The sequence below is a fragment of the Aureobasidium melanogenum genome (assembly GCF_000721775.1).
Source record: "Aureobasidium melanogenum CBS 110374 unplaced genomic scaffold scaffold_11, whole genome shotgun sequence".
NCBI classification, from domain to species: domain Eukaryota; kingdom Fungi; phylum Ascomycota; class Dothideomycetes; order Dothideales; family Saccotheciaceae; genus Aureobasidium; species Aureobasidium melanogenum.
In genome coordinates this window covers 705,453-721,239 of record NW_024470063.1, presented here as the reverse complement: position 1 = coordinate 721,239, position 15,787 = coordinate 705,453, and the positions used below count along the sequence as shown (strand labels likewise).

The following is a 15,787-nucleotide window of genomic DNA, read 5'->3' as shown; positions in this document are numbered from 1 at the left end:
CACGAGCGAAAGAATCTTGAACAGATAAACTCATAAAATTCCTCCGGTAGGACATCGTCAAATGCTATGTACAAAGAAGTGTAGACCCGCAAACACACTGCCTAAATCATCGACATGAATCTGGAGAGAGATTGCTCGAAGAAGAAAGAGAATCAAATACACGAATAAGTTCTTCGTGATGATAGAAGAGAAGACTTAGATCGGAACTCCACAAAAATGCGTGCCCAAAGAGAAGATAACCATGACTCGTACGAAATTTTTCCTAAGCACTTTGTACAGTCTTAGTTGTTGCACATGCCCCAGTACTGCTCAGCGTTGAAGGTGGAAGCGCTGTTAGTCTTCCACATATCGTTGAAGGCGGTGAACCAGATGATGTTGGAAGAGACGACAGACTTCATGGAAGAGATGGTGGACTTCTGGTTCTGGACGCTGGGAACAGCAACGCCGTTGGTGTTACCCTGAGTGGGCCAGCCAGTCTCGGTGATCCAGGTCTTCTTGCCGTTGCAGACGCTGGAAACCTCCTCCATACCCTTGAGCAGCCACTCGCCAGTGTTCTCGGGAAGGACGGAACCATCGAAGAAGGGGTGAGAGTTGACAGCGACGTAGTCAGAGGCATCGCAAAGGAACTCGCCGTTGGCAACCATAGCGACGAGAGTGTCGACAGCAACGATGGGGCCAGTGTAGCCGGCACCGTTGAGAACACCTCTGGCCTGGTCGACCAGACCCTTGACGTCCTTGGCAGCGACCTTGCCCTGGTTAACGACCTCGTTACCAATGGCGATGGTGTTGAATCTGGACCAGTCACCGTTGGCGGCGGTGGTGAGGATGTTGAGCTCCTGAGAGAAGGCCGAGGGCTCCCAGATGTTGTAAACACCAGCGAAGATCTTCAGGTCGTACTTCTCACAGACGTTGAGGACAGTCGAGACCTGGTTGCAGTCGGTACCGTAGATACGGACGAAGTCGTAGGTGTCGCCGTTGTTCTGAGCGTACGCCATGATCTTGGCGAAGTCGCTGTTGACATCGTCCTGAGACTTGCAGTCACCGCTGTCGGTGTAAGGAGAGTAGACGATACCATAGCCCTGGGGACCGCTACCGTCGGATGCCGCGGCAGAAGAAGTGGGGGCCTTGGAGGAGGAGGAAGCAGCAGAGCTGTAAGCAGCGGCCGAAGAGAGAGTAGGGGCCTGGGTGGTGGAGGCAGCCTCGGAGCTGGAAGCCTTGTAGACAGAGGCGAAAGTGGTGGGGCTGGGGGCGACGTAGACCTCAGTGGAGGAAGAGGCAGCCTCAGAGTAGGCGGGCTGAGCAGCGGCCTGGGTGTAGACGGGGGCAACGGAAGCAACGACGGTGGCAGCAGCAGAGGTTGCAGGGGCCTGGCCCTCAGTAGAAGTGGAGTAAGGAGCGCCGTTCTCGTCAACGAAGACGACAACGTCGGGAAGCTGGGTGGTCACGTAGGTGTAGTCGGTCTCGTAGACAACCTCCTGACGCTTCTCGTGAAGCTGCTGGTGACGGCCTGGGATATTGTTAGGGTTGTTGTTCCATTGGATCGACTTCAATTGATCAACTTACGGTGGTGACCAGAAGGCTTAGCAGAAGCAAGGTTGATCAGCGACAAAGCGCCGAGGGCAGCAACACCGGTTCTCATCATGATGAATAGTTTGAGGTAATGATAGTTTAGTCTGGCCGGCCAGCGGTGTCAGCGTTGTATCAAACGAATGTGTGGAGGATGTTCAATTCCGAGAAGATGGCGGAGGGAGAGAAGTTTTGAAGCCTCGAGAGAAGCCTCAAATTCAACCTCGAGGCCACGAGCCAACTGTGTGGTCGGTGCTTGATAGTGGAAAGAGGCGAGATGTGAAACTTACGAAATCGGTTCCTAAACAAAGACGAAGGCGTAGAATAGATTGTCTCGAAATTGACTGACGCAAGGAGTTGCTCTGTGTGTTTGTTGACGTTCAAAAGAATGTGGCAGCTGTCCCGAAGCGCACGATAGAATTCCTCCCGGGGGGTTGGTAGAGACTGCTGGGTTAAAGAATGTGGATGACCTGTGAGCAAAAACGAGTGTTGACCTGGCAAGGCAGAGGCTTCATATAATTGCACAGAGAAACACCAAGAGACGAGGGCGAGGTCCACGCTCGACTATCGATGGCAGAAACGGCCGACGGATGGCCGTTGGGTACATAATCAAAGTACGGATCACCGCTAACTCGATCCAGCATGGCCCAAGCCAAAGCGGAGGCTTCCCGAAATTGCCCAAGGCCTTTAGCGCGTCCTGTTCCTGAACATCCCCCAAGCCACTCGGACTTTTGAAGCGAACGTGCCAACCTTGCGGTGCTTCTGGTGCATCTTCGTGCGTCCCAAGTGGAGAGACTCCGCTGAGCAGACTTTCTTCTTCATGCAGAGAAGACGGGAAAGATTCATAATCATCCGAAAGGTCCGTCTCGTGAAAATGTGAATTGTCGTTGCATCTGTTCGCTGCTCTCAGGCGGCCAGGTCGTCGTCGCAACAAAATGCATGGTCTGAGACCACGGGAGCAACAACCTCGACGTTGGCCGTTGCTCACGGTAAACAAACTGCGCTCGAGAATCTCCCTGTGCGACCAGGCGGAACCTGAGTTCCTGACGATTGTTGACTCGAGTGGTAGAGCTGCGCCAACCTGCATGACCAAGAACAATGGACGTTGTCACTATGCGGCTAGGCCATGCTGAGTATTCAGCAGTTCCACACGACGTACCTAGGCTTGTAGATGGTTTGACGTCCATTTTGCCTTTATTCTCCGAACGCCATTTTTCAGCTCCTCAGCTCGAACTGAACTGTCGTTCGTCACCTGGGGCCAGCAGCTCTTTGACTTCGTCGCGGTTTAAACGAGAGAGGATGTCTGACGAATGCGCTGTCGACAGCACGTCAGAACTAGACATTAGAGGATGGCCAAGTAGGTACATCTCGAGTACAGCTCGAGTCTCGTCTATCTCAGAGTCTCAGACAGCTAGCTGCCTTCGGATCTCCGCTTCTCCAGGCTCATCATCGCACCATGGTGACCAATTGGGTACTAATCGGTAGGTTTATTGCTTCTCGCCCCACTCCACATCTGATGTCTTATCGGTCAAGAATCAATGGCATTAGGAAGGAAGAGAAAGGCCTTCGAAGACTTCCGTTGCGGTTGTCTCACTCAACCAAAGCGGCTTGCTCTTTTACTCACTGTCCGCAACTGCATCTTTCTCCTCGCGCAACAAATTTCACATCTTCAGTACCGTTTCATATTGGCCAGAAGGTATCGATTCCTCTTCCTTTCGAGAGGTTCGTGCTCTGTCTTGATCGCTAGCTGCTGTGAAAGACTTGTGATCTGAATCCTCCAGCCAAGCATGTCTTTGTCGCTCGTCTTCTAGACTCATCACAGAGTTCGAGATCTGTCGCATACCATACAGCTGCTTCGACATCTCAGAAGCGTGTCTTGATATCTCAAAAATCATTCGTTCTTCTTTTCCGGTTCGATCATATTTTTTGAGTCGGCTGAGACACTAGAACGGTCGCCCTGGAACGTCTACACGCGGCGGCCAACACGAGGAAGCAAGCAGCTCAGAACTTCCTGTTCAAGCTGACCTATTCCATAGAAGGATAAGATACTGAGGCTGACTGCCGTACGAGCAGTCTCGACCTACTCTTGGCACGGTAGAGTAGTGCATACGACCTATAGAGTTGGAGCTGTTCAGACCCCACCCAGCTTTCTTGTTGGGGCTTGCCATATCCTTCTCCGCACGCAGCTCGTCTCAACATGCACTTCTGGACTCCATTCAGCTCCATCGTTTTCACTTCAGTAGCTTGCGACACGATTCACTTCCTGTGCCAAGAGACAACATTACAGGGTCATGCATTTGTCACGACAGGTTCCATGTCACTCAATCCACAGTTGCCGACTCCATTGCATCCTTGACCAGCGGGAATTCCTCTCAGGCTCGCAAAAGCAACACAATAATGCGAGACACTGCTGACTTCAGTGCCGTGGTGCTTCGTCGAGACATTCATGCAATGTACCTACTCGACGCCTCGGTCCAGATGGATCAGCCCTCTATCTGCACAACAAGCGAAGACATTCTCTTCCTTTACCAAGCCTGACAGACTTTGTGGCCAGATGCACTTTCTCAGGTCCACTTCTCTAATGCAAGACTGATCGTTGATGAATGCTCACTGCGCGGCGGGCTACTTAGTAGATCCACTCTAGCAAAACTGCTCTCGAGACTCCACCATGTGTTGTGTCGCAAATGTCGCAACAGTAACGCGCGATCGATCCGCTTCCGAGCCATTATACAGATCACATCGCAACATCTAGTCATCACTTCAAAGAAACAATGACAACAGCCTCCACTTGCGACAACGGTGCTGCAGCTTGGTAGCTAAGGCCCATCGCTTTGCTCGTATTGCTCCTCTTTGCAAAACCCGGCCGAGTTTCCCGTGTCATTATTGCACACAAAATAGCTGTGCCGATCCTAGAGATTGAAAGTGTCATCTCACTGCCGCCTCGTCTCGTGCTGTGTCATGAATCACGACACATGCCGACCTGTCAAAAATATCTTTCAACATGGTCCAAAATAGGAGTAGCGAAGCGTGACAAAGTTCTGGGCTGCAGGTACAGCTCAACAGCTGCAGGAACGGAAGCACGGAACCAGAGATCATGACAACGTACAACGGCAAGCTTGCATACAGTTTTATGCATGACGGCAGATTTTCGTGGAGATGAAAACGACATCATAACAACAACAATCGCAATACCTATATAGATAAAGGAGATACTGTGTCTGGCAACGATATGAAGATAGGTCAGGTGAACCTACGGCACGGGCAATCTTAGCATACGAAAGGTTGTCGAGGAGATCGACAATTGTTTATTCCGGATGTCCTATGACCCGAGAGCTGGACTCTGTGGTATAGAGTAGCGCAATCTAGAAAGACGGCTACAGTGAGGATCTCCAATTCGAAGTGATTTGATTGACGTTGGAACAGATGATGAGTTCCTTCCAGCAGAGACGCATGTCTATGTCTGCAGATGGAGGTGGCTGGTGTTTCTGGCTCGGGCAGGGTTGCGCCAACAACTACATGCTGCTTCCAGTAATAGCATCTTGTAGCTTCCACAGCACATCTTGAATCATGTGGATCATGTAGAAAGGTGTCTATTTATCTTGCCAATGCGGATGTCTATCTCTCGTATTGCTGTAATCATCATGTTGGTGACAATTCTCGCAAATGACTTCAAGGTCTTCCGAATTTTGAACATTGTGCCGAATCCATGGTTTTCGTACATCGACTCTTTATGATCCCACACTGATTTTGAGGTATGAGATCTTGAGAGCTATCATTAAGCCATTACAGGTGCTTATCAGTATCATTTGTTGCAGTACCTAGATATAAAGATGTATACAGAATGCTCGCCGTCGCTGTCTTTCAGCTCGACCAAAACAACTTGTGTTGACATGTGAAGCCAAATGACGTCAATGTCGGTCGAAACCCATTAACGCGTCATTCGTCGGCCGTGTACCTGTCGCGATTAATGGAAACTCCTTTCCTACCATCAAGCATCAAATGAATTAAGCAAAATGTCGACGCCTTCAAAGCGACGCAAGAAGAACGACGGGCAACCAGTCCGAGGACTCGATTATTTCTTCGGCAAACAAGCACAGGCGAAACAACAACCCAAGGAGACGATACACCAAACGTCAGAAGCAGACTCGAAAAATGATAACCTCGATCACGACGTTCTCTCAGACGAGGCCCTAGCTAGAAAGCTACAGGCAGAATGGGACGAACAAGACAGAGCATCACAAGCTCCAGCCTCTTCACCTTCCAAGTCAGCAACGACTACTGAAGCTACCAAGTCAGCACCAGCACTACCCGAAGATGTCAAGCAAGAGGAGGAAGTCAAAGAAGAGACACCTACACCCGCTCCAGCACCTGTACTCGTGAACCCTTTCGCAGGACTAGGGAAGAAGAACACACTGTCGCTTCAATCAGCCACCGCAGATGACGACACCATCACCTACGACATCCCCTTCGATCAAAGTCCCCTAGCCTTCGATCCCCAGAAGTATATTCCAGAGCTGAAGAAGCAATGGGTCACCGATAATGGCCACGCCACATACGCTCTCCTTACCCACTGCTTCGTCATGGTCAACAGCACACAAAGTCGCATCAAGATCGTCGATACACTAGTAAACGCATTGCGTGTCATCATAGAAGGTGATCCCGAGAGTCTGTTGCCTGCTGTATGGCTTGCAACAAATTCAATCTCACCACCATATATCGACATGGAACTTGGACTAGGAGGTTCTGCCATCTCCAAGGCGTTGAAGAAAGTCTGTGGTTTGGATAATGCTGCTTTGAAGAAGTTGTCTGATAAGTACGGCGATGCTGGTGATGTTGCCTTCGAAGCAAAGAAGCGACAGAGCTTGACATTAAGGAAGCCTAAGCCTTTAACCATCAAAGCTGTCTTCGACTCGTTGATCAAAATCTCTATGGCCAAGGGCCATGGTAGTGTCGAGACTAAACAACGACTCGTCGAAAGACTTGTTCAGGATGCTAGAGGAGCAGAGGAGAGCAGATATGTTGTTCGTACTCTAGTGCAACATGTGAGTATTCCAACATGGCTACAAACACAACCTCTGACTTATATCTAGCTTCGCATCGGTGCAGTCAAGACGACTATGCTTATTGCGTTATCAAGAGCCTTCTTGTTGTCAAAGCCACCTGGTGCAGATTTCTCAACCCGCGATAGACATGAGCTGGCCAAACTATCCAAGCAGCAACTGGTAGAAGTGTGGGCTCCTGCTGAGGAAATTGTAAAAGCGTGTTTCGCTCGACGTCCCAACTATGTGAGTATCGCCTGATGGGGTCACGACGAATGTCTGCTCTGACAACCTTCAGAATGACCTAGTACCCACCCTACTAGAGATCGGTGTTACAGAAGAACTCCTTCTTCGCTGCGGTCTTGCCATGCACATCCCACTACGTCCTATGCTGGGAGGCATTACCAGGGATTTGGGAGAAATGCTGACGAAACTCACTGGTCGCGAGTTCACCTGCGAGTACAAATACGATGGTACAGATCGCTCCAAGCAGCTCATCAACCTCCGTTCCTGATATGCTAACAATCTTATGCAGGCCAACGAGCACAAGTCCACTGTGATTCAGCAGGCAAAGTTACAATCTTCTCGCGCCATCTTGAGGTGATGACAGACAAATACCCTGACCTCGTCGCTCTTGTCCCTAAAATCCGCGGCGAAGGCGTGGACTCCTTTATCCTCGAAGGCGAAGTTGTAGCCGTGGATCGAGAAACCGGTGCACTACTTCCCTTCCAAACACTTTCTAACCGCGCAAGAAAGGACGTGGCCATCTCCTCGGTAACAGTGGATGTATGTCTTTTCTCTTTTGATCTGATGTATCTCAATGGCGAGGGCTTGATGGACAGACCTTTCCGTGAACGAAGGTCCTTGCTAAGAAGCTTATTTGTCGAACTGCCTCATCACTTCACATGGGTGAAGAGTATAGATGCCACATCAGCAGACGTGGAAACCATATCCGACTTTTACAAACAAGCAATCAACGACAAATGTGAAGGCTTTATGGCAAAAGTGCTGGACAACCTTCCCAATCCTGACCTTCTGGACGCTAATGAAGATGGAACACCAAAACCACCACCAACACCGTCGAAACGCAAACGCACTACAAAACGCAAACCGGGAGACCCACCTTCATCGCCACCTCCCGAAGCTGAAGGTGCTACGGCAACGAAAAAGGGAGGACGAAGAAAAGCACTTCTAGCAACTTACGAACCAGACAAACGCCTCGACTCTTGGCTTAAAGTGAAGAAAGACTACGACTCGTCTGCTTCCGACACTATCGATCTCATTCCCATTGCAGCCTGGCATGGCACAGGTCGAAAATGCAACTGGTGGTCACCTATTCTTCTCGCTTGCAGAAACCCTGAGACTGGCGGACTAGAAGCAGTAACGAAATGCATGGCCGGCTTCAGTGATGCATTCTACAAAGCCAACAGAGCAAAATATGATCCAGATGCCACACTAGACGATGACGAAGATGAAGAAGACGCAGACGACGAGCAATCAAAGCCTAAAAACAATACTTTAGGTGGCAAACCAGCGTATGTGGAATACAGCGGTGGACACCCCGATGTCTGGTTCAACCCGCAAGAAGTCTGGGAATGTGCTTTTGCGGATGTGACACTCAGCCCCACGTACACCGCTGCTATAGGCTTGGTATCTGAGGAAAGAGGGTTGTCATTGCGCTTCCCTCGGTTTTTGAAGGTTAGAGAGGATAAGAGTATTGATGAGGCTAGTACGAGTGATTTCTTGGCTGAGTTGTATAGGAAGCAAGAAGCTAGAGGTGCTAAAGAGAAGGAAAAAGAGAAGAATGGAGAGCTGGATGACGAGGAGATATGAGAAGATGGTATATGCGTCTTCGGTAGGGCAGTGCTTGCCCTTGCTCAGATCCCCGGTATGGTGGCTTTGAAGCCAATACGACAGCCAACCAACTGATACAGTCGTCGACCTGGACCAAGGCTTCACGCAAGGGAGAATCACTTCGAGAAATGAAAACCCGTCAGTGTCATTGGTTATAAATCTGATGTTTCCGCATCCGAGGAATTCTTGTTCATCTCTCAACCTTGCCAGGATCACAGCGTTAGCCCTTGACACTCTCAAGCCCATCACCAGTTTCTATCACGCAACCATGGAAACATACCAAATTAACTCCAATTCATGGAAACCGACATCTTCCATCACTAGTTCCACTCACGATAATGAACAACATCAGACATCATCCCCTCCAACCTACGAGATGCAGGATTTAGGACCAGCACCATCATCATCCTCCAATCTCCCAACACCAGCAACACAACCACACGTACACTCAAAAAGGTAACGCTGTGTCTGCCTCAAGTTTATTGGTGTACTTTTGTTGCTTGTGCTTGGTCTTACCGCGCTTATTGCTGCTTTTCTTGCCGCCCTCATTGGCACTATGTATGGGGCTCTATGGCTGTTACATATTGGATGGGTGGATTGTGTCTCGATTGTGAACAAGATTTTCGAGATTCTGAGACACAGCGAGCAGTCCTTGAAGAATGAACTCACATTCACGGGCTCGGCCAAGACAACGTCCAACCATCTGATACAGCCATTTAACCTACACCAATGGCTTTTGCGCAGGGAAGAGTCACTACGAGAAAAGAATGTCCATCAACCAGGTTATATAAATCTGGATGCTCCCGCATCCCAGATTCTTGTGCTCTTCTCACAAGTTTCGGTATCAGCATTTGACACTTTTCACCCGGTCCGAGTGTCATGATACAATATGGAGACTTCACAAACCAATCCCAGCACCTGGAAGTCCACCTCTTCCACCACTAGGACACCACCTCCAGCCTACGAGATGCAAGATCTGGGACCTGCAGTAGCAGCAGCACCACCGTCCAATCTGCCAGTACCAGCAACGCAACCACGCCCACATGCGAAGAGAGAACGATGTGTTGGTCTCAAGTGTATTGGGATGCTTTTGTTGTTTGTGCTTATCGTTGCCGCTTTGATTGGCGCTATAGAGGGCTTCTACAGGTTGGATAGGTCGCTTCATCACTGAAGCCTTTGGCGGCAGTAAGACTAGGCTGTCTGGATAAAGTTCTTCGAGATTCTGAGATACAGCGAGAGCGGATCATGAAGAATTGAACTCAAATCCACGCGCTCGCTCAGCCAAGAATGATATCCAACCAACAGAAGCAGACTTGCGCAAGGAAGAGTCATCAACAAGAAAAATGAAATGGCATCAATGAGATTGTAGAGATCTTCTTCTCGCCCTTCCAAGATTCTTTCTTGCCTTTTCTCGCAACAGCCATCAAGACACCTCCAAACACCTCCATGAAGAACAGCCACCACTATTCCTCCACCATCATGGAGCCCAACACCGACTCATGGAAAACCGACCTTTGTAAAGCTGGCACGAAATACAGCAGCGAGCAAGCGCCTCCAGCCTACAAAATGCAAGACTTTCGATCATCATCACTACAGGCTGTTTTCCCAACACCAGGTCCACGACAACCACAGCATACAGAATCTGTGAATTGGTGTGGGATTGCTAAGGCACTTGGATGTACTGTTCTAGTTCTTGCTGTTGGCGGTGCTATCATCTATGGGATTATGTGTGGTATTGTCAAAGTAGCGGAAACAAAACAACAACACCAGAGAATCCCTTTTTGGTAGTTGGTGAGTGGGTCTGTTTTTGAATTCGTTCAGCAAGTTTCTTCCAGAGTTTCTTGGAAAAGTCTAGGATTTTTTTTGGAGGCGCAAATATAATGGAGTTTGATGTTTGATGTGTGTAATGAGCAATGGTTGGTCGCCAATTGAAAGACGTACGTGCAAGACTAAGAAAAACGTTGCGAGTTTGGTCAAAAAGAAAAAAGACTTTACGTGCCTAGAAGGCGGCATTCACAAAATCGAGAACGACTACACTAGAAGAACTGTCTTGGGTGTGACTTTCGTTTATTTGTTGGAAATCTTGTGGTAGAAGACGCAACTCTGATCTCCTGATTCATCCATTGGTAGTACAAGAACAGAAAGCGAAGAAAAAGCCAGAGGGTATGCCAAAACAGCAGAAGGAAAACAGATCGCTGATTCAAGCGCTGGGGATGAGTGAAGAAGAGACAGGAGAATATGCCAGAAAATAAGCCAATGCCCCAAAACCCAAAACTCCACGCTGCACTGATTTTTGAGAACCCAACAAAGAGAAAAAGGCCGTGATAATTTTACATGTCCAGAATAGGTTTTGTTTTCGAGTCCAGATTTTTTATGATGATGACTCCTTGACAGCCTTCTCATTCATGCTGCCAGCCATCTTCTTGCCAATCTCATAACTGCTGATCATGATGGCGCAGGCAGGTGCAACCTTCATTGTGCGAGCAGCCCATCCCTTGAACAAGCCAGCGACACCCTCGGTCTTGTAGATGTGCCACAAGAATCGAGGCATAAGCTTATCCTCAGGACGTACGCCAGCAAGGGCGGCAGATGCGGAGTCGGCAGAATGGCGAGCGACTTGTTGGCGGGTCTTGCCAACATCGAAAGGCGTGGTGACGAGAGAAGCAACGGCTCCAGCGCTGGCGCCTGCGATGAAGCTGTCAAGTAGGACCGTCTTGTGGTCCAGCTCGCTGACAGAACGGTTCTTCAAGCTGCCTGTCGGCTCGTGAGAGGCAGGACCTTCTCTTGCGTTGTGCAACGCCTGCCTGCCATATTCGTAACCCCACCAGTACAAGGCAGAGAAAGGCACATCTCGCCAAAGGGTCAGACCGAGGCCTCTCCATAATGCGCGGTATCCATCTGATTTGACCATGTCTTGAACTCCGGATAGTGTGTCTCTGAACACACCAGTGGGCGAAGCAGCCTCAGGATGGCTGGCTTGCATACGCGTACGGAACATTTCGATTGGGCTAACGACGAAGGCGGCGAGTACTCTGGCACTGGAACCAGCGATGAGGGGAGCGTAGTTGTCGGATACGCGATCTTTCATGGGACTGCGGGGATTCGCTCGCAACCAGTCGTAGCCAGCAAAATAGATAACGTTGGCAGGGACGGACATGAGCAGGGTGGGACTCAAGCCGCGCCATAGGGTTGTAAGACCTTCATTCCGTGCAATCTTCTTTAGACCATCAATGGTTGAGTTGAAAGTTCTTCGCTCAGTCTCCTCTGCCGCACATTGAGAAATAAGCATTTCGTCGACAGTAAGACCAGCGGACGAGGCCATGCAATATGGGCTCTGGTTGGGGACGTAGTAGATTTCTCTGCAACAGGCGGATATGCCGAGATTGGGAGGCAGGCGTGCGAAGGAGGGTTGGGTAGAAGCATTGAGGGAAGACGGACCGGATTGAGCTTGTAGTCGGACACGCACGACGTCAAGAGGGGTGACTATGAGTGGGATTAGTCGGAGAAGGTTGGAGATGGCTGGGCAGGTGGAACAAACCAAGTAGAGAGGTCAAGATGCTGCCAGAGACGGCAGACAGCATCTTCTGAGTAATGGAAGTTTCTTGGTCCATGGTGGCGGCAGGAGTGTCGTCGAGAGGTTGCGACGGCACAGCGGGTTGGTGAATTTGGGCAAAATCGGAGGGAGGTTGATTTGCTGCTGAAGGGCCGAGATAGGCCATGCGGCCGGTGTGAATGGTCTTGTCGTAGCAAGGGAGTTTTGCAGTGATGGGCGGCGCTGATTGATAAGATTTTATGACGGTGGAAGCTGCAAGATTGACGTCGCCGAGGAGGGGCAGCGATACACAGACGTCTGGGCGGTGGATTGAGCGACTATGGGGAGTTTTGTCGAGAGAAACGTGTCGAGCAGGTAGTGCGAGGAGGTCGAGGAAGAATGCAGCAGGTGGACGACGAGTGTATGATGCTGGCGCTGGTTCACGATGGGTCCGGCCGATGGCGCTCTAGTTCTTTCCCGTCGCGCCCGCGTTCGGTCGCCGTCATCGAAGCTTCTTTTTTTGCCCCGGTCTTTGGACCCTCACGCTCGGCGATAACCAACACCGAGGTTGATCGCAGGAGACCACAAACAGACACCGCTGCTCCTGCCTGCCTCTCTCAGTTCGTCTTGTCACTATACATCTCTCTGGCTGCTGCTGTTGTTTCATTCCAATCTCGACAAGTTTACATCAACTCGCCGTTGTGCTGCTCCAGCCTCTCTCTTACGTCACGCTTGACCACGCCTCGCCCTAGAGTCTCTCTCGATCTAGACTGCGCGAAGACAATCTACCACAATCGCCCACATATTGACCCACCAGAATGTCCTCACAAGAGCCTCCCAAAGACACTGATGCCGAATTGGATGCCTTCAGACGACAATGGCGTGCAGAAGTAGAATCACGGAACAAGCAAAACACATCAGCACAACCTAATCCGACCCGCCATCACAAGGCCCCTCATCCCTCGTCCTCTGCCCCGAAGCCTAAGCCGCAACAACATAAGCATGATGAACACGACGATGAAGAAGAGGTCCATTCTCAAGTATACTATGACTTGCCGGACAAAGAAGCAGAGTTGCGTCTTGACGCCCACGAACAAGCCATTGCGAGGGGTGCTTTGACAAAAGAACCAAAATCCGCCCTGGAACACTATGAAAAGGCTGTCGAGAAAGAGACCATGGGAAGTCTAGGCGACAGCGTTGCTCTCTACCGAAAAGCTTTCAAGATGGATGACAGCGTGCATGAAAAGTACAAGAACAAGCACTTTCCTCCTTCGGCCTTCCCACCAAAGCCAAAAGCCCCTGTGCAACAAACAAACCCTTCCAATGCTTCACAGACTGTCTCCGGCACTGCTCATCACTCGTCCCACGGCATACCACCAACTCTGTCCGAATTGGTGGATCAATTCTCTCATCTCTCTATTCCTGGCGCACCAGCTCCCACAGATCTTGATCCACCACCGCCATGTCCCATTGCAGAGCTACCAGGCGAAATTCTGTCAGAGATCTTGACCTACGCTGCCGTCAATGATCTGGCTTCTCTCGCCAAAGTCTCTCTTGTCTGCAAAAGATTCGCATACATTGTCATGACAGACGAATCCATCTGGAAGCGCGTCGCCCAAGGTCCAGAGTTTGGTTTCGGAGGCATGCATTACAACTATGTATGCAATCTAAAAGGCGAACCGCTTGAGCCGGAACTTGACGATGACACGGCCTACTTTTCTGAAGGACAAGATCAAGACTCGGATGCAGAAACTCAACTCACAGCGCCTCGTCGTCCTTCTAAAACCACTCCAGAGATTGATAACGCATTACTACATTCTCTGTATTCCTCTTCATGGCGCGAAATGTTCCGCAAGCGTCCCCGTCTCCGATTCAATGGCTGCTACATAAGTACGGTAAATTACCAACGCCCTGGTGCGACAAACACTTCCTCGTCGACTTGGGGTACGCCTATCCTCATTGTAACATACTTCCGCTACCTACGCTTCTTCCGCGACGGCACTTGCATTTCGCTACTCACCACAACCGAACCAATAGATGTCGTCCACCATCTAACCAAGGAAAACATGCGATCATATGCCGCTGGTTCGCTTCTACCCAACAGCGTCATGAAAGATGCTCTACGTGGGCGCTGGCGCCTGAGCGGTCCAGGCAACGATCCTGCCTCTGAAGTAGAAGGAGATGTACACATAGAGACTGATGGTGTGATCCCAAAGTATATGTGGAAAATGCAATTCGGCCTTGGATCCAGAGGCAAGAAGAGTGCAGGAGGCAATAAGTTGTCATGGAAGGGATTTTGGAGTTACAACCGTCTGACTGATGACTGGGGTGAGTTTGGCCTGAAGAATGACAAGGCTTTCTTGTTTAGTCGGGTCAGAGGGTATGGCATGGGATACTAGATTGTGATAGAGTAGATGAGAATACACATAATGAAGTCATGATTACTGCCATCAACTTTCATCGCGATTGTACGAGAAGCATCAGAAGTGAAAAATTGTGGTGCCATAAGTAAATGGTGAGTCCATCAATGTAGATGCCAAGACCTCACGAAGCTGTCAACATTCGAACTTCAAAACAACAACTTCTTGAACCATATATAAAAACACCAACGCAAAGATTCTCAAATCCTACCAAACTTCCAAGACAACAACATTGGAACCCCACTTCTGCAATATCACAATGAACCAACCACCCATGTTTCCAGCTTCCTCTTCAACACCACTAGAATATTCCCTATTTTCACCTTCCAAAGCAGCGGAACAGCAACGTCTCGCCAAAGACTGGAATTACGTACACCAGTTTCTACGCCAAAAATATCCTGCTCCGGGAAAGGTACCGAGGTTTGAGGAGAATGAAGAGACTTTGAGGATGCTGTTGGCGGTTGCGCCTGCTAATGAGAGGGCGGATGAGGGGTGGGGGCAATTGTGTAGGCTTGAGGAGGGGGCGGTGGGGGAGTTAGAGGAGGAGAGGCAAGATGAGGTGAGTTCACTTGCTTTTTCTGATGATTTGGAGGTGGGAGGTGGGTGGATTGTTTTTGATGGGGGAGCAGGTCTTGGAAATCACTAGAAGAACGAGTGTACGAGAGCATGAGCTGATACATTCATTTCCAACACCCAGGAAACACAAGACACGACAAAGACCCTCATCAATAGCCTCACAACATCCCTGCTCACATCTTTCTCTACACAAGGAGCCTCAGATCTCACATCCCAAGCAACAACAGCAACAATCCTAAACACAACCACAACCTCTGCCCCAACACTAGCAACCACCCTCCTCACCCTCTCCACCACTCTCTCTTCCATCCAAAACCAAATCGTCTCAACTACATCCCTTCAATCCTCTCTACTATTCCAACACTCAACCCTCCAAACAGAACTCAACGACCTGGTTTCTCCAACCTTTCAAACAGAAAAAAACCTACCCCAAAGAACTGCAGAACTCACGCGACAAATCAAACTTCTGAAAGCTAAAGTCAGCGAATATGATGAGAGGTTGCGAAATGCTTCTGGTGCAGAGATACCAGAAGCGTTACTTAGTGAAGTTGAAACTGCAAAGAGGGGGTTGGAAAACTTGGTCAAAAGGGTCAAGGATGTAGAGGATAGGATTGAAGTTTTTGAGGGTGTGCCGCCGGAAGCCAGGGAGGTGAGGAGAATGATGCAGGATTTGAGGGCAGAGTTGGAGGGCTGGGTTAGGAGGAGAGATGAGATGTTTGAGGGCTTGGTGGGTAGAAGGTGATGGATTGGTGTTGGCTATGAAGCTATTCCATGGACGCTATCGGCACTAGACAGATGTC

The 15,787-nt window shown here is 49.8% G+C and overlaps 6 protein-coding genes across 6 annotated transcripts; 4 read left to right on the top strand and 2 right to left on the bottom strand.

Moving 5' to 3' along the window:
* Window positions 1-281: 281 nt before the first annotated feature.
* Window positions 282-1,097, bottom strand: M437DRAFT_49415 (cell wall glucanase; the record flags this gene model as incomplete). The annotated part of the gene is made up of 1 exon (XM_041021831.1): window positions 282-1,097. A coding segment is annotated over one exon (816 nt), but the record flags the coding sequence as incomplete, so codon positions are not given.
* A 4,482-nt stretch (window positions 1,098-5,579) lies between these two features.
* On the top strand, window positions 5,580-8,617 carry M437DRAFT_75720 (ATP-dependent DNA ligase; the record flags this gene model as incomplete). The annotated part of the gene is made up of 5 exons (XM_041026472.1): window positions 5,580-6,608; window positions 6,657-6,851; window positions 6,904-7,078; window positions 7,141-8,382; window positions 8,487-8,617. 5 exons carry the CDS (start codon window positions 5,580-5,582, stop codon window positions 8,615-8,617), a joined length of 2,772 nt encoding a protein of 923 aa, XP_040879627.1.
* A 731-nt stretch (window positions 8,618-9,348) lies between these two features.
* M437DRAFT_66459 (uncharacterized protein) lies at window positions 9,349-10,247 on the top strand (the record flags this gene model as incomplete). The annotated part of the gene is made up of 3 exons (XM_041024751.1): window positions 9,349-9,535; window positions 9,615-9,644; window positions 9,880-10,247. 3 exons carry the CDS (start codon window positions 9,349-9,351, stop codon window positions 10,245-10,247), a joined length of 585 nt encoding a protein of 194 aa, XP_040879626.1.
* Window positions 10,248-10,830: 583 nt separating this feature from the next.
* M437DRAFT_66458 (mitochondrial carrier protein-like protein) lies at window positions 10,831-12,178 on the bottom strand (the record flags this gene model as incomplete). The annotated part of the gene is made up of 2 exons (XM_041024750.1): window positions 10,831-11,942; window positions 11,998-12,178. The coding sequence occupies 2 exons, from the start codon at window positions 12,176-12,178 to the stop codon at window positions 10,831-10,833; spliced, it is 1,293 nt and encodes a 430-aa protein (XP_040879625.1).
* Window positions 12,179-12,809: 631 nt separating this feature from the next.
* On the top strand, window positions 12,810-14,390 carry M437DRAFT_49413 (uncharacterized protein; the record flags this gene model as incomplete). Its single annotated transcript, XM_041021829.1, has 1 exon — window positions 12,810-14,390. One exon carries the CDS (start codon window positions 12,810-12,812, stop codon window positions 14,388-14,390), a length of 1,581 nt encoding a protein of 526 aa, XP_040879624.1.
* Window positions 14,391-14,685: 295 nt separating this feature from the next.
* Window positions 14,686-15,729, top strand: M437DRAFT_49109 (uncharacterized protein; the record flags this gene model as incomplete). Its single annotated transcript, XM_041021780.1, has 2 exons — window positions 14,686-15,010; window positions 15,182-15,729. 2 exons carry the CDS (start codon window positions 14,686-14,688, stop codon window positions 15,727-15,729), a joined length of 873 nt encoding a protein of 290 aa, XP_040879623.1.
* Between the last annotated feature and the right edge of the window lie 58 nt (window positions 15,730-15,787).